The sequence below is a fragment of the Takifugu flavidus genome, chromosome 17 (genome assembly GCF_003711565.1).
Source record: "Takifugu flavidus isolate HTHZ2018 chromosome 17, ASM371156v2, whole genome shotgun sequence".
NCBI lineage: Eukaryota > Metazoa > Chordata > Actinopteri > Tetraodontiformes > Tetraodontidae > Takifugu > Takifugu flavidus.
This window is the reverse complement of record NC_079536.1, coordinates 7,440,951-7,465,249: the sequence shown is the minus strand read 5'-3', so window position 1 is coordinate 7,465,249 and position 24,299 is coordinate 7,440,951. Positions and strand designations below refer to the sequence as shown.

Here is a 24,299-nt window from a genome sequence, read left to right as displayed (position 1 = left end):
TTTCCCAGGCTTTAAAAAAGCATTTGGATGAGCTGTTGGAGGGAGAGGCACTAATTTTTAAAGAAGAAGGCAACAACAACAGTTTGAAACCTTGCTCCGACGATCCTCCGAACCTTATTGGACCTTTCTCGGTGGAGTTTAGTCATAACCGGAGTTGGAATGAAGTCAGAAGAAAAATTAGTGCTTCTCTTCGAGATGGAGGAAGACACAAGCCAGGTGACTGTGTCTCCAAGCACAAGGTAAGAAAAGAACTCCCACAAAGCTCTAACCTCATTAGAGTTAAAGAAGAAACATTAAGTACGGCTTTATCATTACGAGACACTGCTATACAAATGTGTTTTTTAAAATAAGATACTGTAGCGGTCACTTGTATATCATAATTCACCATCATTGTTCATATCTGTTCCATTGCCATAGTCCTGTTGAGCATTTTGCTATGTATGAGTTCCTCATTCGCTCGCGCTATTTGCCGACAACTAAGTCGGGTAATTTGGCACGGCCCCTTTAACGGACCGTGGGAGTTGAGGGGCGGGGGTGTGTGTTTTTCCCGCTCTGATTTGATTTTTTCTACTTCTTGTTGTGGTTTCAATAAAAGGCACACACGATTGTGTGTCAATGGAAATCTAAGTTGTATTGCCTTTACTTTGCAAACGCAACACTGGTGACCCCGACTCTCGCTGGACGTATCATTCAGTGACTTTTATTTTCGACCATGGCGACGAATGCAGTTTCATTGAAGCTGCCGGAGTTTTGGGAGACTTCGGCGACTGCGTGGTTTGCTCAAGCGGAGGCACAGTTCGCGCTGCGAGAAATCACCGCGGATGAGACCAAATATTATTATGTGGTTTCTGCTCTTGGGAGTGCTACAGCATCCAGAGTGGTAGGCATTCTTAAACAGCCACCGCCGGAGAACAAGTATGGCATTTTGAAGGCTCACCTCTTACGAACGTTCGAACTTTCCGACGCGGAGAGGGCTAGCCGCCTTTTCTCTTTGCAGGGGCTGGGTGATTTTGAAAACGTGGGCTGAGTCAGAGCAGGAAACTCGGTGAGGAGGCGAAGGAAAATGTCTGCAGTGGGGAGCATGCTGGAAAGCCTGACTGAGTCTGTAACACCAAGAGTGCATTCATACGAACAGAAAGTGACTGCATCCACAAGGCGTCTATTTTTGACATCAACCAGAAGTCCAAAAGCGCAGAGGAAGTCTGCACCAATCAGTGGCACAGTCACCTTGGCAGTCACAAAGTTCCATCCAAAACGCTGTCCACCAAAACACAACTCCACATACCTCACCCCATACGTGCGGATGGGGCTGCCGTTCGCTGCTTCCATAGGGGGCCCATGGGACTCGGACAGCATGTCCAACTTCGACGCTGGCAGGACGCTCCTCTGAGCACCTGTGTCACAGAGGAACCGTCGTCTGGAGAGAGAGTCCTGGATGAACAGCAGCCTGCCAGTTTGGCCGACGCTCATGGCTACTGCTGAGCGCCGGCCCTGGCGTTTCCCTGCGGAGGTGGGCCGGTGAAACTGCATGGAGGGCGGCACCGCCTGGCTTTGACCCCAAACCGTGCATGGAAAAAGCACAGCCCAGAAACCTGTTGATGCCGAGGAGCCGCTGCGGCAGCTGTGAAAGCGGGAGCGTCAACCACAGGACCGTCTGCGCCAGCCGGGAGGAACGCAGCCATTATTTGGTATGAATGAACAAACACCTGGATGACCACACAATGAACTTTTATTGATGTCATGGGATTGAAACAGTGCCAGTACTTCAGTCGTGCTCTTTAGAGGTTGCTATGGCTTCAGTTGTCCACCAGATGTAACCATCACTGAAGTCTTGAAGCTTTGAATCTTGTTCGGCACAATTATTAGGAAAGCCTCAGTGCTTCATGAGGCACCACTAGGTAACAGGTTCGAGGAAAGAAACTTGCAAACAGAGTTTTAGGATCTAAACTGTACCACGGGGGGTTAACAACGAATCGACGATGAGTGGAAAGTTAATCAAGCTTTTATGGAGAACGGCAGGTGAGGATAATGAGAGGAGATCGGTCTCAGGTGTGCCTTGCTCGCCCAACGGTGTCTTTAAATTCATTTAAATTCAAGTCTTCATTTAAAGAACACAACATTGAGGCAACAGTACAGCAAAACCCAAAACAATAAAATAGACAGAAGCTGATTCTGACAGGAATAAAACTCAAAACTTTTTTGCCAAGAGGTAGCTAAACAATTGCATCCTATAATGGATTTTAGTTTATTCTCAAGTTTCAAGTTTGAAGTTTTTTGTCTTTAGAGCCCCAAGTCACAAGTAGGAGGTCTCTACAAGCTGCACAGTGTTGGATTGCAATACTTCTCGTGTGTCACTGCCAATCCGCGTGTTCTTTAAATGAAGACTTCAAGTAAACAAATGCCAATTTCAAAAGGTATTTCAATTCAGTTCAATTCAATTCAATTAAATCTTTGTTTATATGGCACTTATCATACCCTGGGTAGATATGCCTCACAAAGGATAAAAACAAGAGAAACAGGAAAATCAAGAAACAAGAGAATCAAGAAGAACAAGAAAAAACCTGACCCTCCCACTCCTCTACACAGAGTCTTCCCTGGTATTTACTGTAGTTTTTACTATTTCCCTGTGCTGGAATCCAACCTTTAAGTTCCTTCAAGTAGACCTGGGAATTGTGGTTTCAATAGTGCCAAATATGTCTTTATTTACACAACTGCCACTATACTAAATGTGTGCACCAAAAACATGCAAGGAAAGAAAGCTTTCACTTAGCTCAACAAAAAACATACACATGACAAAACACATGTGTAATGGGTACTGGTTGAAATTCTACCCCAAACACAAGTGAATGCATCTGCATTCATGGTTGCATCCGATAGTATAGTTGATCCAGTGATAAATTCGACACGGCTCTCTCTTTTTATCTTTGAGCTAGGTGGTATGATTTGCTGCCATGCCTTTGTTTATGAAGGTAAAATGAACCAATAAAGCACTTCACTAAACTTGTTTAACTTTAAAAAGAAATGACATTGCTCAAATGAACTTTGACCAAACCTAAAGGAAAATGGAATTACCGGTAATTGATGTAGCTATAGTAAAGGAAATTGTTTTTGGTTTTTAAAATAGAATTATGATGATACATATAAGGTAATAAGATTGACTATTGCAACATCTGTAAATCTTCCTGGAAGACCAGGGTGACAAACCGGTTTTCCTGCCTCTATTGCCTTTATCCATAGAAGGTGAAACCTTTTTGTCTCAGTGTGCAACACTGTGAGTTGGCAACAATGCAGAAATATTTTAGTGTTTTTGTAGTTTTGTGTTCTTTAGTGACTGCGATGGCTGGAATTGTGTTTTGCTTTACAGCCAAAGCACCAGTTTAAATTATTCATCTCCAAAAGATTTTATGGGAAATGCTACAGTGTCCATTTCCCAGGCTTTAAAAAAGCATTTGGATGAGCTGTTGGAGGGAGAGGCACTAATTTTTAAAGAAGAAGGCAACAACAACAGTTTGAAACCTTGCTCCGACGATCCTCCGAACCTTATTGGACCTTTCTCGGTGGAGTTTAGTCATAACCGGAGTTGGAATGAAGTCAGAAGAAAAATTAGTGCTTCTCTTCGAGATGGAGGAAGACACAAGCCAGGTGACTGTGTCTCCAAGCACAAGGTAAGAAAAGAACTCCCACAAGCTCTAACCTCATTAGAGTTAAAGAAGAAACATTAAGTACGGCTTTATCATTACGAGACACTGCTATACAAATGTGTTTTTTAAAATAAGATACTGTAGCGGTCACTTGTATATCATAATTCACCATCATTGTTCATATCTGTTCCATTGCCATAGTCCTGTTGAGCATTTTGCTATGTATGAGTTCCTCATTCGTTCGCGCTATTTGCCGACAACTAAGTCGGGTAATTTGGCACGGCCCCTTTAACGACCGTGGGAGTTGAGGGGCGGGGGTGTGTGTTTTTCCCGCTCTGATTTGATTTTTTCTACTTCTTGTTGTGGTTTCAATAAAAGGCACACACGATTGTGTGTCAATGGAAATCTAAGTTGTATTGCCTTTACTTTGCAAACGCAACACTGGTGACCCCGACTCTCGCTGGACGTATCATTCAGTGACTTTTATTTTCGACCATGGCGACGAATGCAGTTTCATTGAAGCTGCCGGAGTTTTGGGAGACTTCGGCGACTGCGTGGTTTGCTCAAGCGGAGGCACAGTTCGCGCTGCGAGAAATCACCGCGGATGAGACCAAATATTATTATGTGGTTTCTGCTCTTGGGAGTGCTACAGCATCCAGAGTGGTAGGCATTCTTAAACAGCCACCGCCGGAGAACAAGTATGGCATTTTGAAGGCTCACCTCTTACGAACGTTCGAACTTTCCGACGCGGAGAGGGCTAGCCGCCTTTTCTCTTTGCAGGGGCTGGGTGATTTTGAAAACGTGGGCTGAGTCAGAGCAGAAACTCGGTGAGGAGGCGAAGGAAAATGTCTGCAGTGGGGAGCATGCTGGAAAGCCTGACTGAGTCTGTAACACCAAGAGTGCATTCATACGAACAGAAAGTGACTGCATCCACAAGGCGTCTATTTTTGACATCAACCAGAAGTCCAAAAGCGCAGAGGAAGTCTGCACCAATCAGTGGCACAGTCACCTTGGCAGTCACAAAGTTCCATCCAAAACGCTGTCCACCAAACACAACTCCACATACCTCACCCCATACGTGCGGATGGGGCTGCCGTTCGCTGCTTCCATAGGGGGCCCATGGGACTCGGACAGCATGTCCAACTTCGACGCTGGCAGGACACTCCTCTGAGCACCTGTGTCACAGAGGAACCGTCGTCTGGAGAGAGAGTCCTGGATGAACAGCAGCCTGCCAGTTTGGCCGACGCTCATGGCTACTGCTGAGCGCCGGCCCTGGCGTTTCCCTGCGGAGGTGGGCCGGTGAAACTGCATGGAGGGCGGCACCGCCTGGCTTTGACCCCAAACCGTGCATGGAAAAAGCACAGCCCAGAAACCTGTTGATGCCGAGGAGCCGCTGCGGCAGCTGTGAAAGCGGGAGCGTCAACCACAGGACCGTCTGCGCCAGCCGGGAGGAACGCAGCCACATAGGTCGGTTGGGAGGCGAGGAAGAATTTATCCGCCTCAGCAGCAAGCGCACGGCAGTCCGAGATTGCTGTGTTGGCCAAAGCAGCCCGCACTTCGGGAGGCAGCAGTCGCAGGAAAAGCTGAATAAAGAGGAAATCGGGCTTGTGTTCACCCAAAAGATCTAACATTTTGTCCATCAGTTCGGAAGGCTTGGAATCACCACAGCCCACGTTTTCATCTGCCACGGCCAAGCATGGTGTGGAACACCACATCGCCACCACAGGCGCCCCTGTGCACGCTCGGGCCAGGCGTCTGGACCCGGCCAAGCTCTCCATTGCTCGAGCGGAGTTCGAGACAATGGAACGCCTGGGCATCATTCGCCGCTCCAAGAGCCCTTGGGCATCACCTCTGCACATGGTGGAGAAGCCGGGTGGGGGTTGGCGGCCATGTGGCGATTACCGCAGGCTCAACGATGCCACCACCCCCGACCGACCGTTCCCCCACATACAAGATTTTTCCGCGCATCTGGCTGGGAAAACGGTCTTTTCGAAGGTGGACCTTGTCCGCGGCTACCACCAGGTACCAGTCCACCCTGCCGATGTCCCCAAGACAGCGGTAATCACCCCGTTCGGCCTGTTTGAGTTTTTACGGATGCCTTTTGGTCTTAAAAGTGCAGCACAGACTTTTCAGCGCCTGATGGACTCCGTCCTACGCGACCTGCCATTCCTATTTGTGTACTTGGATGACATCCTTGTCGCAAGCACGTCTCAGGCTGAGCACGTGGCACACCTCAGGGCTCTTTTCCAGCGCCTCAGCCAGCATGGGCTCATCATAAACCCGGCGAAGTGCCAGTTTGGACTGTCTACCATCGACTTCCTGGGCCATCACGTGACACGGTACGGAGCAGTTCCCCTGCCGGAAAAGGTGGAGGCCATCGCGAGTTTTCCCCGCCCAGTCACGGTCAAGGCGCTCCAGGAGTTCCTGGGTATGGTGAATTTTTACCACCGTTTCCTCCCCCGGGCAGCGGACCTCATGCGGCCACTGTATGACTGTTTGAAAGGGGCGGTTCCCAAGCACATGGTTGACTGGTCCGACGTGCGACAGCGTGCATTCGAGAATGTTAAGGCTGCTCTGGCCAATGCTACACTGTTGGCACACCCATTGCCTGACGCGCCAATCTCAATCACCACGGATGCCTCGGATTACGCAGTGGGTGCGGTGCATGAACAATGGGTAGAAGGTGCTTGGCAACCCCTGGCCTTTTTTAGTAGGCAGCTACGACCCAATGAGCGGAAGTACAGCACGTTTGACCGTGAGCTCCTTGGCCTCTACCTGGCCATTCGCCATTTCCGTCCTCTGCTTGAGGGCAGGTCTTTCACTGCCTTTGTGGATCACAAGCCCCTCACCTTCGCGATGGCAAAGACGGCAGAACCATAGTCGGCTCGGCAGCAGAGGCACCTTTCCTACATCTCCGAGTTCACCACGGACATTAAACACCTGGCTGGTAAGACCAATGTCGTTGCGGACTGCCTCTCCCGGGCCGTCACAGGCGCTGTCCATGTGGGACTTGACTACGGACAGATGGCAGTGGACCAAACCACAGACAGTGATGTCCAAGCTCTAAAGTCTGCAGCCACGGGGCTGCAGCTGCGCGAGGTTCCTTTTGGGAGCACTGGTGTCACGCTTCTCTGTGACGTCAGTACCGGTCAGCTACGCCCTGTTGTGCCCACGGTTTGGAGGCGGCGTGTGTTTGATTCAGTCCACAACCTCTCCCATCCGGGGAGGAAGGCTTCTCAACGTCTTGTAGCTGCTAAATTTGTTTGGCATGGGCTCAGAAAGGACGTCAGGGATTGGGCTGCCATGTGCGTCGCATGCCAGCGCTCAAAGGTACAGTGCCATGCTAGGGCCCCGCTGGCCCCATTTCCGGTGCCAGAGCGACGTTTCGACCATGTCCATGTGGACCTGGTTGGGCCCTTTCCCCCTTCCCGCGGCTGCACTTACCTCCTCACAATGGTGGACAGGACCACCCGCTGGCCGGAGGCGGTGCCCCTGCAGTCGGCCACCTCGGCCGAGGTGGCACGTGCGTTTATTGGGACTTGGGTTGCCCGTTTCGGTCCCCCTGCTGACATCTCATCTGACCGTGGCTCGCAATTCACCTCTGAGCTCTGGACTTCTGTAGGGGAGAGCCTAGGGGTGAAACTGCATCACACAACGGCATACCACCCACAGGCCAACGGCATGTGTGAGCGGTTTCACCGCTCCATGAAGGCTGCTCTTCGGGCGTCTCTGAAGGACAGTAGCTGGGTGGACAGACTTCCTTGGGTCTTGTTGGGGCTGCGCACTGCCCCCAAAGATGACCTGCAGTGTTCCTCGGCGGAGATGGTGTATGGAGAGCCACTGCGGGTGCCAGGTGAGTTTGTCCCCAACACTACAGCGCCTTGGTCTGCGAGCGCACAGCGTGCAACACTCCTTGATGCTGCCAAGGTTTTTGCACCCATCCCTGTTTCCCAGCATGGTTTGCCGCCATCCCATGTCCCACCATCCTTGGAGAGGGCAGACTATGTTTTTATCCGCCATGATGCTCATCGAGGCCCGCTGCAGCCACCTTATGATGGGCCTTTTCGTGTTTTGGAGAGCGGGGACAAGCATTTTCTGCTCGACGTGGGAGGCCGACCTGAACGTGTTACGATAGACCGCCTCAAGGCAGCTCACTTGGACCTTGGTCAGCCAGTTGCCACGGCCGTGCCCCCGCGGCGTGGACGCCCCCCCGCTCGGCCCAGTCCTCTGAGAGGAACACAGATCCCTGAAAGCTCTGTCGGTGCCACTGACCGCCCTGCGCGTCCTGTTTCCCCTGCTCCTCTAGCACCACCAATACCGCTTCGACGCACACGGTCTGGCCGGCCCGTTCGAGCCCCGACTCGTTGACTGTTCTTGCTTTGCGATGGTGAATTCTGGGAGGGCATGTGTAGCGGTCACTTGTATATCATAATTCACCATCATTGTTCATATCTGTTCCATTGCCATAGTCCTGTTGAGCATTTTGCTATGTATGAGTTCCTCATTCGCTCGCGCTATTTGCCGACAACTAAGTCGGGTAATTTGGCACGGCCCCTTTAACCGGACCGTGGGAGTTGAGGGGCGGGGGTGTGTTTTTTTCCCGCTCTGATTTGATTTTTTCTACTTCTTGTTGTGGTTTCAATAAAAGGCACACACGATTGTGTGTCAATGGAAATCTAAGTTGTATTGCCTTTACTTTGCAAACGCAACAATACCATATTAAAACAATTAGTGATGTTTAAAAAAGCTAAACCGTGATGCACACATTCCTTGACTTACTCTAAACAGAAGATGAAAATACATATATATATGTGTGTGTGTGTGTGTGTGTACATACAGTTATACAGTATTTATATATATATAAATTTTAAAATTGTATTTATTTTTTAATTAATGTATTATTTTTAATCTTCAGTATTTTCATTTTAAATTGCTACCATGGAAAGTCTAAATTCTGAAATAACACTGAAGGTGCTTTAGGCAGGTTTCAATGAAGAAAGAATTTGAACAATGCTAGAAGTGTTCACACGCCTAAAACAATGTTTGGGCTTCTCACTTGTTTTTTCATGAACACAGCAACAGTAATCTGATTTTCAGCACTGTCATTCTATGTTTGTCTTCCACTGCTGTTCAGCTCCCACCTGCTTTTTGTAATTTGTATTGGTGTGTTCTCTGCTTCACTGAAACCTGGTTCTCACCACATACCTCTTACCACCTACTATTTATGTATATAATGTATATATGTCTTATTTGTCTTATTTTATTTTATTTTATTTAACTTATTCTAGTGTGGTCTTCTTTATGTTGATTGTCGCAGCGTCACACACATGACACATTCCTAGTTTGTGTAATACTGTGTATTACATGAACAATGGCAATAAACCTGCTTCTGATTCTGATTCTGGTGTTACGCCATCTGTCAACTGTTTGCCAACTGTTATACCATCTGTCAACTAGGTGATTGTCATACCTTATTACAAAAAATAGGCTTTTGCAGGTGCCACAATTCTGGAGTGAGTGAGAAAATTAGGGAGGAACCTACTGAAAAGGCATCTTGTATCCTGAGATGTTTTCACAAAAATGAGGACATTATTGGGCTTTTTTTGTCTCTTGTTTAAATATGATTTCTGTATTAATTTTGGACATCATCATGGATAGCTTTGACAGACACCCCATATGACCATTCTTGGTGTAGTTCAGACTGCTTGTATGATTGTATTATATCTACCTTCATTACACACAAACATTTATTCATTATATATGTTACAACAAACTGTAATTACGCTAATATAATGTATCATGCTATATTATGCTTTACCTATTCTCTCCTTTACCTGTCCTCCCCCCTTCTCTTCCCTCTCTACCCATTCAGCCATCAGCAGGAGGGTCCCCCTACATGAGCCTGGTCCTGCTCAATGTTTCTTCTCTTCTTCCTGTTAAAGGGGTTTTCCTTGCCACTGTCGCTTGTTTGGGGTCAGGCCCTGCGATTCTGTAAAGCGCCTAGAAACAGACGCTATATAAATAAAGATTGATTGATTGTACGCCACAATAGGTTCCACAAACATGTTAGCAAATCCTGAAAGCCATTTTTTTAGACTTGTTGTTTTTTTTATTAAGACTAAAGTGGAAATTATTCTTTGTATTTAAATCAGGCTTATTTTATCTCCTTAGGTGGCGATCATTATCCCCTATCGGAATCGGCATGAGCACCTGAAGCACCTGCTGTTTTACCTCCATCCCATGCTAGTGCGGCAACAGCTGGACTATGGCATCTATGTCATCAACCAGGATGGAGAGGGAGTATTTAACAAGGCTAAACTGATGAATGTAGGCTTTGCTGAGGCGCTGAAGGACTACGATTACGAGTGTTTTGTCTTCTCCGACGTAGATCTGGTCCCTATGGATGATCGGAACTTCTACAGATGCTTCGAATCCCCCCGACACTTGTCTGTCGCTATTGACAAGTTCAACTTCCAGCTGCCTTATAACACGATCTTTGGTGGCGTTTCTTCCTTTTCCAAGCAACAGTTCTTGACTGTTAACGGCTACTCAAACACTTACTGGGGCTGGGGGGGTGAGGACGATGACATGTATAAGCGGATCATCTTCCACGGCATGTCCATTAATCAACCTGATCACATGACAGGAAAGTACAAAATGATCAAACATCAGAGAGACAAAAACAATGAGGTTAATCCAAAGAATCCTGATAAACTTTTCCACACTCGTGAGACCATGGATAAAGATGGGATTAATACCTTAAACTATACAGTCAAAGAGATTGTGAAAGATAGACTGTACACATTTATCAATGTGGATATTAAGGCACCAAAAAATATTTTGAGTGTGGGGATGTTGAAGTCAGTGTAGGAAGTGTACATCCTATTGGTGTAATCTTAGCAATTTTAAACAAAATGTCTGGTGACTCTTTATGCTATACCTATTTTGATTAAAGTAGAGTAGTTTCATGGATGAAATGTGAGAAGGGTCAACTGGGAAACTTTATGTGAGCTTGTTTGTGAAGAGAACAGAATAACAATGTGTGATATCTGTTTGGGTTAGGGCTCTCAAGGCTGTGCACCTGTGCGCAGGCTGAGGGCCGCTTCGATATAGCCAAAATATGTGCAACGTGACTGAGCTGATGTAAACTATGTAACCATGGAAACGCCTTTTACTGTGTCTTGTGCTGAGTTTAATAAAAGAACCAACTTGGGTGGGGGAGAGAGACTCTCTCCGGGACAGCGCGATCAGCAGACGTGTCTGGGACGGAGCGGAGCCCCCCTTGTACAAGGTTGAAAAGCAACGTTGGCTTCTGGTCTCAATTTGTGGTGAACTTGGGTCGTGCGCCTGTCTGAGTACACTTCTGAAGATTTCGACGTCAATATTCATTTGAAAATCACACGGCAAAAACCTGTCTGACTACTTTGTAACAAGAGAAATGGCTTTGAAAGAGGTTGTAGCTTTGTGGTGGAAAGGAAATGTCACAAAGAATATCAAACTGGCTCGAGGTCAGGCTTCTTCTCACCAGCACATACACCTGTGTATATTCACAGACGTCCATCCTAAATAACAGAGGCCCAATGCTGACACTCTGATGTTGCTCCGTCGGAAAAATCTTTCAGAAGTATTGAAAAATTGTTTTCAGTCAAATATAACTGAAATAACAGCTCTGAGGCCTCCACAATGTCCAAGGTGTGATCACAGAACCCCATGATCCAACGTGTCAAAGGCAGCTGCCAATTCCAATGTAACCAAGTCAGCAGAGCAACCTGAATGAAACCGTTATTTTAATTCTGGTGGTATCATTGACATTGACTTTGACCACATGTCAGCCACCTGGTCTTTCTGGAATTGTGACTAAAGTAGTGAGAGAAAAAAAACGGCTTGACTGACGGCATTATTATGATCACACACATCAAATTGTATTGTGCTTGTGGGAATCGCTTTATCTCCATGTGCTTGTTGTATTTCACATTGACCCTATAATAACTGTTAAACCACAGGCTCCCCGTTAAGGTTGCATAGCTTTCAGATCCAAACTGCAGCACATATATTTGGTTTGCTTTAATGGTCCCAAAATCACGCTGCCTCTGGAAAGGACTTTCATTTCATCACTTATCTTACTATCTTTGGCTACGATCCCTCCTTTATCTGTTGTTTTTATTGTTGTTTTTAGTTTCCCCTACAAAAGAAGCTGGCTGATAGCCAATAACAGATATAACTTGCTCACTCCAGCATATCAGTTTAAAATGAAACTGTTCTGTCCTTTTCATTTGATGGGAAAAAAACATTTTCTCATGTCTCATTGCAGCCTAATGTGCCAGAGAAATAAACTAAAATATGACTGACTGATCATTGCCATGGTCAAATTCAAGAGACATGTAATTTTAATAACATTTTGACATAAATAAATGTGCAATTACATTCATCATGTGCTTGTAATGTGTTTTTGTTTTTTGTTTGTTTGTTTGTTTTAATAAAAATATCACGCTGCTAAAATAAGGCTGTCGGCGGTTCCAAATGCGCTACACAACGTGCTCTTATTTTTCACTGAGCACCTGCCCCAAAATCTCTGTGCACGCCACTGAATTTGCCACAAGATGTCACTGTCTCTCAAAGCTAAAGCCTTGCAAAGACGAGCACTCAAACCATCTAATTATCACATTGCTCAATTCATAGATGGAAAGTAAATGCACAGATTTGGCACCTGTGAAAATCTCATTTCTTTAACAATTTTCTGTCTGTCTAAGTCGTTGAATCAAGAGTAAAGGGTAAAAAAAAAGTCTGAAAGTGCTGAAGTCTCAAATAAATCTCGAAAAGCTGATCAAAAAGTAATTAACTTGAGTAAGAATTGCTGAGTTTTACCAAGCATTTCTTTTCAAGATAATCCTGGTCTTCAGAAGGGTCAGCTTAAGTCAGTGACAGTAACAGCTCAGGTTGATATCATGCTGTCCTGAAAAATATCTTTTGTCTCTGCAGGTTTGTCCAAATCGTATGCGGCTGGCAGTCGTATCGCACAAGACAAAAGTTTTTCTCCTCAACACTCTCAAGCAGATATTGCAAAAAAGTCAGTCAAAGATCTGCTCCTGCTCCCCAACGCCCTAAAAAGCGTTAATCAAGGTACATAAATCAAATGTGCTTCTATGTATCCAGGTGCTGCATGGCCAAAACTCGGACATTATGAACAAATTAAGGAGAAAGGCTCCTCCTCCTCCTCCTTCTCCTCCTCCTCCTCCTCCCTCCCCTTTTCTTTCAACCTATATTGGGGAAGGTGGTTGTATTACTATAGGCTATGATCCTCATTTCCCTCCACCACCATCATCCATTCTGCCAGTGCTGAATGAAGAGCAATACTGTCCCATTACACTGGAGAGCAGAAGAGGAGTAAACTTGAACAAGGTGGATACACCATCCTCTGAACTGGACATTAACAAAGTAAGGCAGACCTTGTTGATACAGATTCATAAAGGAGTCAAACTTTAACCAGTAAATTTAGATGTTGTCACTGAGTCAGAGTAAGAATTTTTTGTTAAGATACAGGCATTCCTTTTCACATACAATTGTAATCTACAATCCATTGTGTTTTAGTAAAATATCACTTCGAAGTTACAAAATCAAAACATGAAATGTTCTTTTGTGTATCCAGGTGCAATGTCACAACCCTGACATAAAAAACAAAGAATGGACAGGGGCTACCTCTCCTCCGTCACCTTTTCCTCCTCTAGCTACTAAGCATCCTGTTGAGCATGGTGCACGTAATGACTCTTTCTTTCAGTGCTGTAAGTTATGAAAATTTGACTCCCAGCAGTGTTTTTTTCCCATTTGTACAGTGCTCATTTTTGTTATTTTCCAGGTTTGCAGTGCTCTCTTTGCAGAACACCAAAATGTAATCATCGTGTTTATAAATGGTTATTTTGTTCCGAGATTAAACACTGACACATCTGAGTCATCAAGTCACATAACCACCTTAGTAGAGGTAATAAAGAGGGAAGAAACAAAATACAAGCGGTTATTATGGTTCTACATGCATGTGTATAATAGTTAGTTTATACAGTCAACCATGATTGGAACAGTTTTTCAAGTATGCTTTGAAATGTCATTTTGGTACAAGATGGAAGGTGGCATTGAATCATAAAGCACGTGACAAAAAACTTTGAGCATCAAAATCAGCAATAAACTGTAAAGTGATTTTTTTTTTTTTAAATAATTGGTTAAAACTCATCGTTTGTTACATATGCATTGCAATACACTTTCAGAGAGAATTTTATATTAAACCAATGAAAACACTGGGATGCATGACTGATAACATACAGTATAATTGAGCTCTTCTTGGCGTTCAGGTTCCCCAACCCGGGGATCCTGGGTTGGCATAAGTGAATGGTAGTAACAGCTCACAATGATATGCCATCCTTAATATGCTCTTTCCCCCTCCCTGCAGGTTTCTCCAAATATGTTTCTGCATGCTGGCCCCACTCCTCCAGGTCAACAGGCCAACGAGCTTATCCTTCTCCACACCCTCAAGGAAGTGCTGCACTCAAAGTACGACAAACACCTGTCTGTTCTTCACTTCCTCCTCCTCAACACCCTCAAGAACAAGGTGTATGCAAACAACGGCGAAGAGCTCCCCTTCCTCCATTACCTGCTTCTCCAACTCTACATCCTCTACAACCCGCTGCAGTTAAAAAACGACGAAGAGCCCCTTCTCCTCCACAAACACCTGATCTTTTAAATTTACACACTAAGCAAGATGATTGTCATACTGTACCCCGTGATCCCTCTTTCCCTCTCCCTACACCATCATCAATTCTTCTAGCAATGAATGAAGTTCCTTATTGTCTCCACACACTGGATGAGGTTGGAATACTAGAAAAGTCAAGGGAGGTGGAAAAACAAAGATGTCAAATGGACATCCATCCAGCCCAACAGGAACTTAATCCAGTAAATTCAGATGTTTGTACTGAGTCAAGCCCAGGATATTTGTGCTGATGTATATTAGAGGAAGACTTGAAAAGTGTCCATGGCCCATTTGAACTTGCATATGTATTTTTCTAATTTATTTTTTTTTGTTTAAAAGTAGTGTTTTTGAAAATATGACTTCTCTAACTAAATCAAATAAGATAAAGCTATTGAGCTTGTTTATCCAGGTCCTTCTCCAATGAAATTCTGTGACCCACATAGCAGAAGAAAGCTGTAAGAAGTCTTTTCAGCTAACGATATTCACACACACTTATAACTTATAAGAGTTTAATTAATATTTTCTCATGAATGGAAACAAAACTAAAGGACCTACATTTTAAGGACCTACTTTTGGAAGTCAGGACTCTTTTGGTGATTTCCACTGCAAAAATAGTATTCACTAGATGCTGCGCAGAGTTGCTGTGATGTACGCACAAACATTCTCTCTCGCTTAACCTGCCTCCAGAGTTCTCCTCACTGTAAGCATTTAAACAGGTTGTTCATCTCCGATAAAAGTTTGTTTTGTACTGTTGGGAGTCGGGAGCCATCCACTTCCTCCACCATTGCTATCTCTCTACCGTCTCTCCTCCATATTTCAGGCTGACCGGTGCAGCCAAAGGACCAGGCCTGTTAGTCATGGGGAAGGGGGGTGCAGGGTACATACAGGCCAGAATTTCTCCAAGGATGAACCTTCACCACTTGATCAGTTATGGTTGCCAGCTTCTTTGTACGTAGGTAATGATGTTATTCTCCCCAAACATTGCTGGATTTAGAGTCTCAGGACAGTCTACTGGACAAGAGGGTGGTAATACAACTGGGCCACACTCTACAACTTCAGGACTGGATTTGGGGGTTCTTTTAGGATCTCCGGACACAAATCGAGACCCCAAATGCAGACACACACGATAGGGTGAGGTTGAAAACAAGTTTACTGAGGTCCATGTTCTGAACAGAGCCAAAGGGTGAAGGTGAGAGACAAACACAGTCAGACTGGAGCAGGCTGGGCGGCGCGAGCAGGCATCCGAGAGACGATCTGCAGGAAAGACGAACGATTAGTTCCAGACGGGTAACAGTAGTGATGGGCAAATGATACCGACGCTTTTGTCACTCTTCCTGGAGCGGAGCGATTTGAAACGCTGTATCGGAGCTTGTATCAAAACACCAGTGTCACGTGACCAATGACGTTTGAAGATTCGAACGTCATCGCTGTTTCGCTTCGCGCTTCATTGCTTCAAAATGTTTCGAAGCCTTTCATTGGCTCAGTCTTTCAGTGTGTGTCATTGGCTCATGGCGTTTCAATGCATTCTGATCCAATGACAGCTTGACAGGTGCGACAGATTTGAATATATACGATGCATTATTATGCTTCAAAATTGTTGGGTTGTGAGGAGATAGAGATTTGGAGAGTGAGAGTATTTTGGCAAGTTTAATGGCGAGTACCACCAATAAGCAATGTTCTAAAGTTTGGGATCATTTTGATCTCATAGAACCAAATAAGGTATACTGCAGTTCATAGGATACATTTTATGTTTCCATAATTGAATTGTATTTTTAATTTTTAAATGGGTCTCAAAATTACAATTGCTTGTAGGTGCGGTGCTTGCAATGCACACAAGTGTTGTCTTACAGCAACAACACATCATCTATGCTGAGACACTTGGGTGCTCGGCATGACGACAATCATACCCAGCAAACCTGTGACCCTTTCAACACTGGAAATCCTGACAGTAAGCTAAATATATACGTGTATATATACTGTATATATGTATGAGTGTGTCTATTTATTGTAGATGTTGTGTATCGTATTCATATAGCAACCATTCTCCCACGCAGCATCCAGAAAACAGAAGCTGGATGAGGCCTTGATGGACATGATAGTTAAAGATGGTCAGCCTTTTTCTATCATTGAGGATGAAAGGTTCCAAAATTTCATTAAAATCCTGGACCCATCATTCTCCATTCCAAGCTGCAAAACTGTAAAGGCAATGGTGGAAGCAAGGTACGCTGTAACCAAAGAGAAGGCCTTGGCAGAAATTAAGCAGACTTCAGCTGTTAGTTTGACTGCTGACATGTGGACATCAGTCAACATGGATGTGTACCTTGGTGTCACTTGCCATTATGTGTCAGACAGCCTAGATATGGCTACTGTGCTTTTAGGTGTGCAGTATTTTCCATTGGCCCACACATCAGCTAATATTTCAGATACAATTGCAAATTTGATGACAGAGTGGGGAATCACTGAAAAGGTCTGTGGGATGGTTACTGATGGGGCTCACAATATTGTGGCAAGTGTAACTCAGTTAAATGTTAGACATGTGTATTGCTTTGCCCACATGCTGAATCGCATTGTCAACAAATCACTCTGTCAGACATCTGAGCGTGAGAACATGTGCAGTAGGGCCCGCAAAATGGTGGCACACTTCAAGTTCAGTTCCAAAGCAAAGGAAAAGTTGAGCTCTATTCAAGCTAATATGGGCATGCCCCAAAAAAAGCTTGTTCAAGAGGTCGAAACCAGATGGAACAGCACTTATGCCATGCTCCATAGGCTTTATGAGCAGAGAGAACCATTAGGGGCAGCCCTGGCATCACTGACATAGTGCCTTTCACTGCTGATGACTATGCAGCAATCAACCATTGCCTAACAGTTTTAAGGCCATTCTTTCAGGCAACTGTTGAGCTTTCTGAGGAAAGGAGTGTCAGGGTCAAAGGAAATTCCTTTCGCCAAAATGCTGAGACATGTCATTTCTGCCGAATGTGCCCAAATGGCTCCTTGTATTGGTGCCACGCTTGCCAACCATTTGAAAAATAATTTGAATGAAAAATTCAGTGGCTTGCAAAAGGTGAACTCCCTGTCTGTGGCAACCATCTTGGATCCATGATTTAAACAGGCTGGCTTTACTAATCAAAGGAATGCTCAGGCTGCTGTAGAAAGGCTGACACAAGAGTGTGCCAGTCTTATTGATGGGTTGGCATGTGCCACTGGAGACTTTAACAACATCTGCCAGTGCTAGTGAACAAAATTACAACTTGTGGGCTTTACTGGACAATTATGTAGAGTCTCAGCACCACACCAGCAGTGCATCTGCCAGCGCTGCAGTGGAGATCCAGAGGTATGCTTGTTGATTACTGTTGAAACATCAGGTTTTTTTTATTTTTTTTATTGAGTCATTCATTGTCTTCCTGTCTGTGTCATAGATATTTGAAAGAACAAGAGCTGAGGATCCCTTGAAGTACTGGGTGGCAAGACTTTATATCCTATGCTGTGGAAACTTGCATGCAAGTATCTGTGCATCCCAGGATCATCTGTTCCCTGTGAAAGGATATTTTCCAAAGCTGGGGAGCTGGTCGGCCAGAAGAGGAGCAGACTGAAGCCTGCAACAGTAGAAAAAAAATGATATTTCTCAATAAAAACTTGTGAGGACAAATAACTTGTCTGCTTCTGTGAATAATCATTCCAAATCAAACATACAAGTCCCCAAATGACAAACCATTATCTTTAAAGGTTTTCCTTAAAAACACTTCACACACACAAAAACAATGTTTCTGAATTCAAACACCATGATCATTTGCAAAGTAGGGAGGATCTCTAATCCTGTTGGGGACTTTCAGTACAGTTTTTAAATAAAATGTTCAATAAACCCTTAACCAACACTGAACCCGTAATATTATTTTTTGGGTTAATCTTGAATGTGTTTTAGAAAGAGAGGGAGAGCATCTGCATATTTTATTGTAAGAGATATAATCATTATTTGGTATGAATGAACAAAACACCTGGATGACCACACAATGAACTTTTATTGATGTCATGGGATTGAAACAGTGCCAGTACTTCAGTCGTGCTCTTTAGAGGTTGCTATGGCTTCAGTTGTCCACCAGATGTAACCATCACTGAAGTCTTGAAGCTTTGAATCTTGTTCGGCACAATTGGACAGTGGCAGAGAGGAGAACTATTGACAAGCTGCGGAGCATCATGGACAATGTCCACCACCCTCTGCACACTGTCATCCACAGCCAGAGAAGCCTGATCAGCCAGAGGCTGCGCCTCCCCAAGTTCAGGACCAACAGACTGGGGAACTCATTCATCCCCCGAGCCATCAGGCTGTTCAACTCCTCACAGGGGGGGAGGAGGGCCAACAGGAGAACTGGAACATTTTTATAGTTTTATATTTATATATATTCATTTCTATTTTTAATTTATTCTATTTATTTCTTATTTTATTATATTTTTTATTATCTTTAATAGGTTTAATGGGTGTAATGGTGGTGGGAAATTTTGTACAGTGCTGTACGTTTCTTTGGAGATGCTAATTTCCCTGGTGGACACCCCCTAAAGGGATCAATAAAGTACTCTTGAATCTTGAATTAATAAGGCACTAAAATAATAAAGCAAACGAGCACCACTGAGTGCTACCTGCAGTTCAAACAAAAACCAGTGAGCTGGTATTCTGACCATTGTTGGTGTTCCTGGAAAAGACTTCAGGTTGGGGTTGTGGTTTACTTTGGTGAACATATGAGATACTGCCGTAATAATTTCTATTTGTACTGTAATGTTTGTTCCACTTCATATTTACAGAGCACAGCCTTTGAGCCGGAAAAAAATATAGTGGTTAATACCTGACCTCAGAATGTGGAAGCCAATAGCGGGCGCTCACCAGGTTGACAAACCGGTTTTTCTGCCTCTGTTGCCTTTATCCATAGAAGGTGAAACCTTTTTGTCTCAGTGTGCAACACTGTGAGTTGTCAACAATGCAGAAATATTTTAGTGTTTTTATAGTTTTGTGTGCTTTAGTGACTGTGATGGCTGGAATTGTGTTTGTGCTTTACAGCCAAAGCATCAGTTTAAATTATTTATCTCCAAAAGATGTTATGGGAAATGCTACAGTGTCCATTTCCCAGGCTTTAAAAAAGCATTTGGATGAGCTGTTGGAGGGAGAGGCACTAATTTTTAAAGAAGAAAGCAACAACAACAGTTTGAAACCTTGCTCCGACGATCCTCCGAACCTTATTGGACCTTTCTCGGTGGAGTTTAGTCATAACCGGAGTTGGAATGAAGTCAGAAGAAAAATCAGTGCTTCTCTTCGAGACGGAGGAAGACACAAGCCAGGTGACTGTGTCTCCAAGCACAAGGTAAGAAAAGAACTCCCACAAAGCTCTAACCTCATTAGAGTTAAAGAAGAAACATTAAGTAGAACTGATCAAATGAATCCAGCTGCAAAAGTGCAAAACAGTACATTTATTAAAGTCCATTAGCCTGAGAACGGGCATTGACGGCTTTATCATTACGAGACACTGCTATACAAATGTGTTTTTTAAAATAAGATACCATATTAAAACAATTAGTGATGTTTAAAAAGCTAAACCGTGATGCACACATTCCTTGACTTACTCTAAACAGAAGATGAAAATACATATATATATGTGTGTGTGTGTGTGTGTGTACATACAGTTATACAGTATTTATATATATAAATTTTAAAATTGTATTTATTTTTTAATTAATGTATTTATTTTTAATCTTCAGTATTTTCATTTTAAATTGCTACCATGGAAAGTCTAAATTCTGAAATAACACTGAAGGTGCTTTAGGCAGGTTTCAATGAAGAAAGAATTTGAACAATGCTAGAAGTGTTCTTTCTATGTTTGTCTTCCACTGCTGTTCAGCTCCCACCCGCTTTTTGTAATTTGTATTGGTGTTACGCCATCTGTCAACTGTTTGCTAACTGTTACACCATCTGTCAACTAGGTGATTGTCATACCTTATTACAAAAAATAGGCTTTTGCAGGTGCCACTCAAAAATTCTGGAGTGAGTGAGAAAATTAGGGAGGAACCTACTGAAAAGGCATCTTGTATCCTGAGATGTTTTCACAAAAATGAGGACATTATTGGGCTTTTTTTGTCTCTTGTTTAAATATGATTTCTGTATTAATTTTGGACATCATCATGGATAGCTTTTACAGACACCCCATATGACCATTCTTGGTGTAGTTCAGACTGCTTGTATGCTTGTATTATATCTACCTTCATTACACACAAACATTTATTCATTATATATGTTACAACAAACTGTAATTATGCTAATATAATGTATTATGCTATATTATGCTTTACCTATTCTCTCCTTTACCTGTCCTCCCCCCTTCTCTTCCCTCTCTACCCATTCAGCCATCAGCAGGAGGGTCCCCCTACATGAGCCTGGTCCTGCTCAATGTTTCTTCCTGTTAAAGGGGAGTTTTTCCTTGCCACTGTCGCTTGTTTGGGGTCAGGCCCTGCGATTCTGTAAAGCGCCTAGAAACAGACGCTATATAAATAAAGATTGATTGATTGTATGCCACAATAGGTTCCACAAACATGTTAGCAAATCCTGAAAGCCATTTTTTTAGACTTGTTTTTTTTATTAAGACTAAAGTGGAAATTATTCTTTGTATTTAAATCAGGCTTATTTTATCTCCTTAGGTGGCGATCATTATCCCCTATCGGAATCGGCATGAGCACCTGAAGCACCTGCTGTTTTACCTCCATCCCATGCTAGTGCGGCAACAGCTGGACTATGGCATCTATGTCATCAACCAGGATGGAGAGGGCATATTTAACAAGGCTAAACTGATGAATGTAGGCTTTGCTGAGGCGCTGAAGGACTACGATTACGAGTGTTTTGTCTTCTCCGACGTAGATCTGGTCCCTATGGATGATCGGAACTTGTACAGATGCTTCGAATCCCCCCGACACTTGTCTGTCGCTATTGACAAGTTCAACTTCCAGCTGCCTTATAACACGATCTTTGGTGGCGTTTCTTCCTTTTCCAAGCAACAGTTCTTGACTGTTAACGGCTACTCAAACACTTACTGGGGCTGGGGGGGTGAGGACGATGACATGTATAAGCGGATCATCTTCCACGGCATGTCCATTAATCGACCTGATCACATGACAGGAAAGTACAAAATGATCAAACATCAGAGAGACAAAAACAATGAGGTTAATCCAAAGAATCCTTATAAACTGTTGCACACTCATGAGACCATGGATAAAGATGGGATTAATACCTTAAACTATACAGTCAAAGAGATTGTGAAAGATAGAATGTACACATTTATCAATGTGGATATTAACACACCATAACAATAAAGGCGAAAGAGGCAATTATAATTGCCAGCAACAACATGAGCTGGAATTCTGACCATTGTTGGCATTCCAGGGAAAGACTTTGGATTGAGGTTGCAGTTTACTTTGCTGAACGTTAGAGACACTATCACACATATGGGAGTCAATAGAAAGTGGGTTTTTTTGTACATATTAATTGGATGTGACTGAGCATGGAAAAATGCATCATACATTTTAATCCTCTGCTTAGGGTTAGGGTTACACAGCTTTTAAGAATCTACATTCATGTTTAATGATTTGTTCACACCAGGAGGATCTGGTATCATTCTGTAACATAAAATAAAATAAAATAGATTAAACAGCATTCTGTTTGACATAGCTCTTTGTTAAAATGATTTTAGTCTTGTGATGAAGGGAACGCACATTGGTTTCATGTCAACAGATTCACTTTCATTCTTTTATGAATTAAAGAATACTGAAGGTGAGGTTAAAGGTTGGAACCTTCTGGCTCCTGCAAGCAGAGGTTGAAAGTTTAAGAAGTCAGGCATGACTATGTGTGGCGAGTGAGAGGTGTAACGGTTGACGACAATGCCACCTGGGGAATTTCACCCCAGGAATTAACCAGTGAACAATCACTTTGTTAGGCACACGCAGATAAGCTTCTACTACAGAGGCAGAGACGGGATTGAGGGTTATTTGCTACAATTTTATTATTAAATCCAATATTCAACAAAAAAATTACTGTATTTGGTGGCGCCACCACTCCGTAAGAGGTTCCCTCTGGGGCAACGCGACCCACTGACACCAGCCGGCAGCCAACTGCAGCGAGAACAGCCTCATTACCATTTATCTATCAACTGAGTGAGTGGGGGAGTCAGTGACGCGCATTGCTGCGCCTTACCTGCCCAGTGCAAACTAGCGCACGCGCCCTTACGGCAAAGCGCTCTAGACGGAAGGATGGCGGGAGGAAGCACGACCTTCTGCAACAAGTAGCAAGCACACATTCAAGCACTGTTGCACTTTAAGTCATGACCACCAGAGGAAATATGCGTTAGCATGCCGTGCTTTTACCTTGGCACTGCCAAACAGCATGCTCGTTCTGTGAAACAGGTTCAGTTCAAATCAAATCAAATCAATCTTTATTTATATAGCGTCTTATACAATCCAAATTGTTTCAAGGCGCTTTCCAGAATCCCAGGGCCTAATCCCAGACAAGCAACAGTGGCAAGGAAAAACTCCCCTTTAACAGGAAGAAACCTTGAGCAGGACCAGGCTCATGTAGCGGGACCCTCCTGCTGATGGCCGGCTGGGTAGAGAGAGAGGAGAGGAGAGGAGAGGAGAGGAGAGGAGAGGAGAGGAGAGGAGAGGAGAGGCACAGAAACACACGCAAAAATACACTATACAATGGGTCAGCGGGGCTGACCCATTGTATAGTGTGTAGTATAGTACTGTGTATTACTGTGTAGTATAGTACACAGGAATCATCATAACTAGTCTGCTTGATGAGGAGGAGGAAAGGAGAGGAGAGGAAACCATGACCCAGTGGGGTGACAGAGGCCTGTCAGGTGATCATGTTTCCGGACCCCGGCAGCCTTGGCCTATAACAGCACAGCTAAGATGTGACCTAATGATTAGACGACCCCCTAAGTATGATAATTTGTCTATCTATGATAGTAACTGGAACTACAGAATTAACAGTTGGTCGAACAGCCCAGATAAGCTGCAACCACGCCGTACCTTCATCGAAGGGGTAAAACAACTAAAGCCAGCAGGAGGCAGTGCCTTATATAAACCTTTTCTCCCCATCCACCAATTAAGGCATTACCTCCATATGGCATCTGTGCGGAGGGCAGGCCATGCCCTGCCACATATGCAATATATGGTCATAAGCAAAAACGTCAATGACAGCAGTGTGATATCACTGTCATTAAGGGAGTTAGTGGGTGTTCCTGGAAGAAGGTCACCATGGTTTGGCAGAGATAAAGGGTGCATGTGGCCATGCAAAATTTGTGCAGATAAACAAATGTGAAACAAAAGAGATGTTTTGATAGGAATATATTCAGCTAGCACAAAGAAAGCATTGTTTCCACCCATTTAAGCATGCCTGAGTGTGACCGTTGCATGGCATGGTTTTCAAATGTACGGTAGTTAAACATCTTTCCTTTAGGTGAGAACAGCTGAAGTCAGTTATTCTGTTGACTTAATATGCTGTACAAAAGCTGCAGTAATGTTACCAGACAAGGAGCTCAAGAAGCGCTAAGACCAGGACACATCAATCTTTTTGCAAGAATTCATATCTGCTGTCTGACCCCCGGTTGTTGTGGGGCGCTGTTGTTGCTCTGTGCTTCCTATAGGGAGCGTGGTTGGCGCGTTTTTCTTGCTCGTGTTGGCTGCTTCCACACCTACAGCTAATCAATGTGATTGGAGGCCTTTAAAGCAGCTGGCACGTGGCGACTGGTACATGGCGATCAGCTCAGATCGTGTTGGTATGGTCAGCAGTGATGAGCGGTCATGGACTTCAGATCCTTGGAACTGTCTCTTCTTTCATCCTGAGGTCTCCACGGCTCCCTCCACCGAAGAGCTCTGTTCCTTTGCACGATTCA

General features: G+C 44.1%; 2 protein-coding genes and 1 long non-coding RNA gene across 3 annotated transcripts; 2 read left to right on the top strand and 1 right to left on the bottom strand.

Annotated features, from left to right (window-relative positions):
• Positions 1 to 12,556: 12,556 nt before the first annotated feature.
• On the top strand, positions 12,557 to 14,627 carry LOC130513907 (uncharacterized). Its single transcript, XM_057013185.1, has 4 exons — positions 12,557 to 12,708; positions 12,795 to 13,076; positions 13,288 to 13,420; positions 14,080 to 14,627. The coding sequence occupies exons 2-4, from the start codon at positions 12,822 to 12,824 to the stop codon at positions 14,625 to 14,627; spliced, it is 936 nt and encodes a 311-aa protein (XP_056869165.1). The 5' UTR covers positions 12,557 to 12,708; positions 12,795 to 12,821.
• Positions 14,628 to 15,508: 881 nt separating this feature from the next.
• Positions 15,509 to 15,751, bottom strand: LOC130513908 (uncharacterized). The gene is made up of 2 exons (XR_008946862.1): positions 15,695 to 15,751; positions 15,509 to 15,630 (listed from the first exon to the last, which is right to left on the bottom strand). It is a non-coding gene; the product is annotated as an uncharacterized LOC130513908 (long non-coding RNA).
• A 3,552-nt stretch (positions 15,752 to 19,303) lies between these two features.
• LOC130513906 (beta-1,4-galactosyltransferase 1-like) lies at positions 19,304 to 22,060 on the top strand. Its single transcript, XM_057013183.1, has 2 exons — positions 19,304 to 19,724; positions 21,052 to 22,060. Exons 1-2 carry the CDS (start codon positions 19,344 to 19,346, stop codon positions 21,712 to 21,714), a joined length of 1,044 nt encoding a protein of 347 aa, XP_056869163.1. The 5' UTR covers positions 19,304 to 19,343; the 3' UTR covers positions 21,715 to 22,060.
• The last annotated feature ends 2,239 nt before the right edge of the window (positions 22,061 to 24,299 follow it).

What these genes read in the sequence shown, in the direction of transcription:
- LOC130513907 (XM_057013185.1), top strand. Translation starts at nt 12,822, where the DNA reads ATGAACAAATTAAGGAGAAAGGCTCCTCCTCCTCCTCCTTCTCCTCCT. An exon ending in CTGAACTGGACATTAACAAA is followed by an intron (nt 13,077 to 13,287) that starts GTAAGGCAGACC and finishes TTGTGTATCCAG; the next exon opens with GTGCAATGTCACAACCCTGA. An exon ending in TGACTCTTTCTTTCAGTGCT is followed by an intron (nt 13,421 to 14,079) that starts GTAAGTTATGAA and finishes CCCTCCCTGCAG; the next exon opens with GTTTCTCCAAATATGTTTCT.
- LOC130513906 (XM_057013183.1), top strand. Translation starts at nt 19,344, where the DNA reads ATGCAGAAATATTTTAGTGTTTTTATAGTTTTGTGTGCTTTAGTGACT. An exon ending in ACTGTGTCTCCAAGCACAAG is followed by an intron (nt 19,725 to 21,051) that starts GTAAGAAAAGAA and finishes TTATCTCCTTAG; the next exon opens with GTGGCGATCATTATCCCCTA.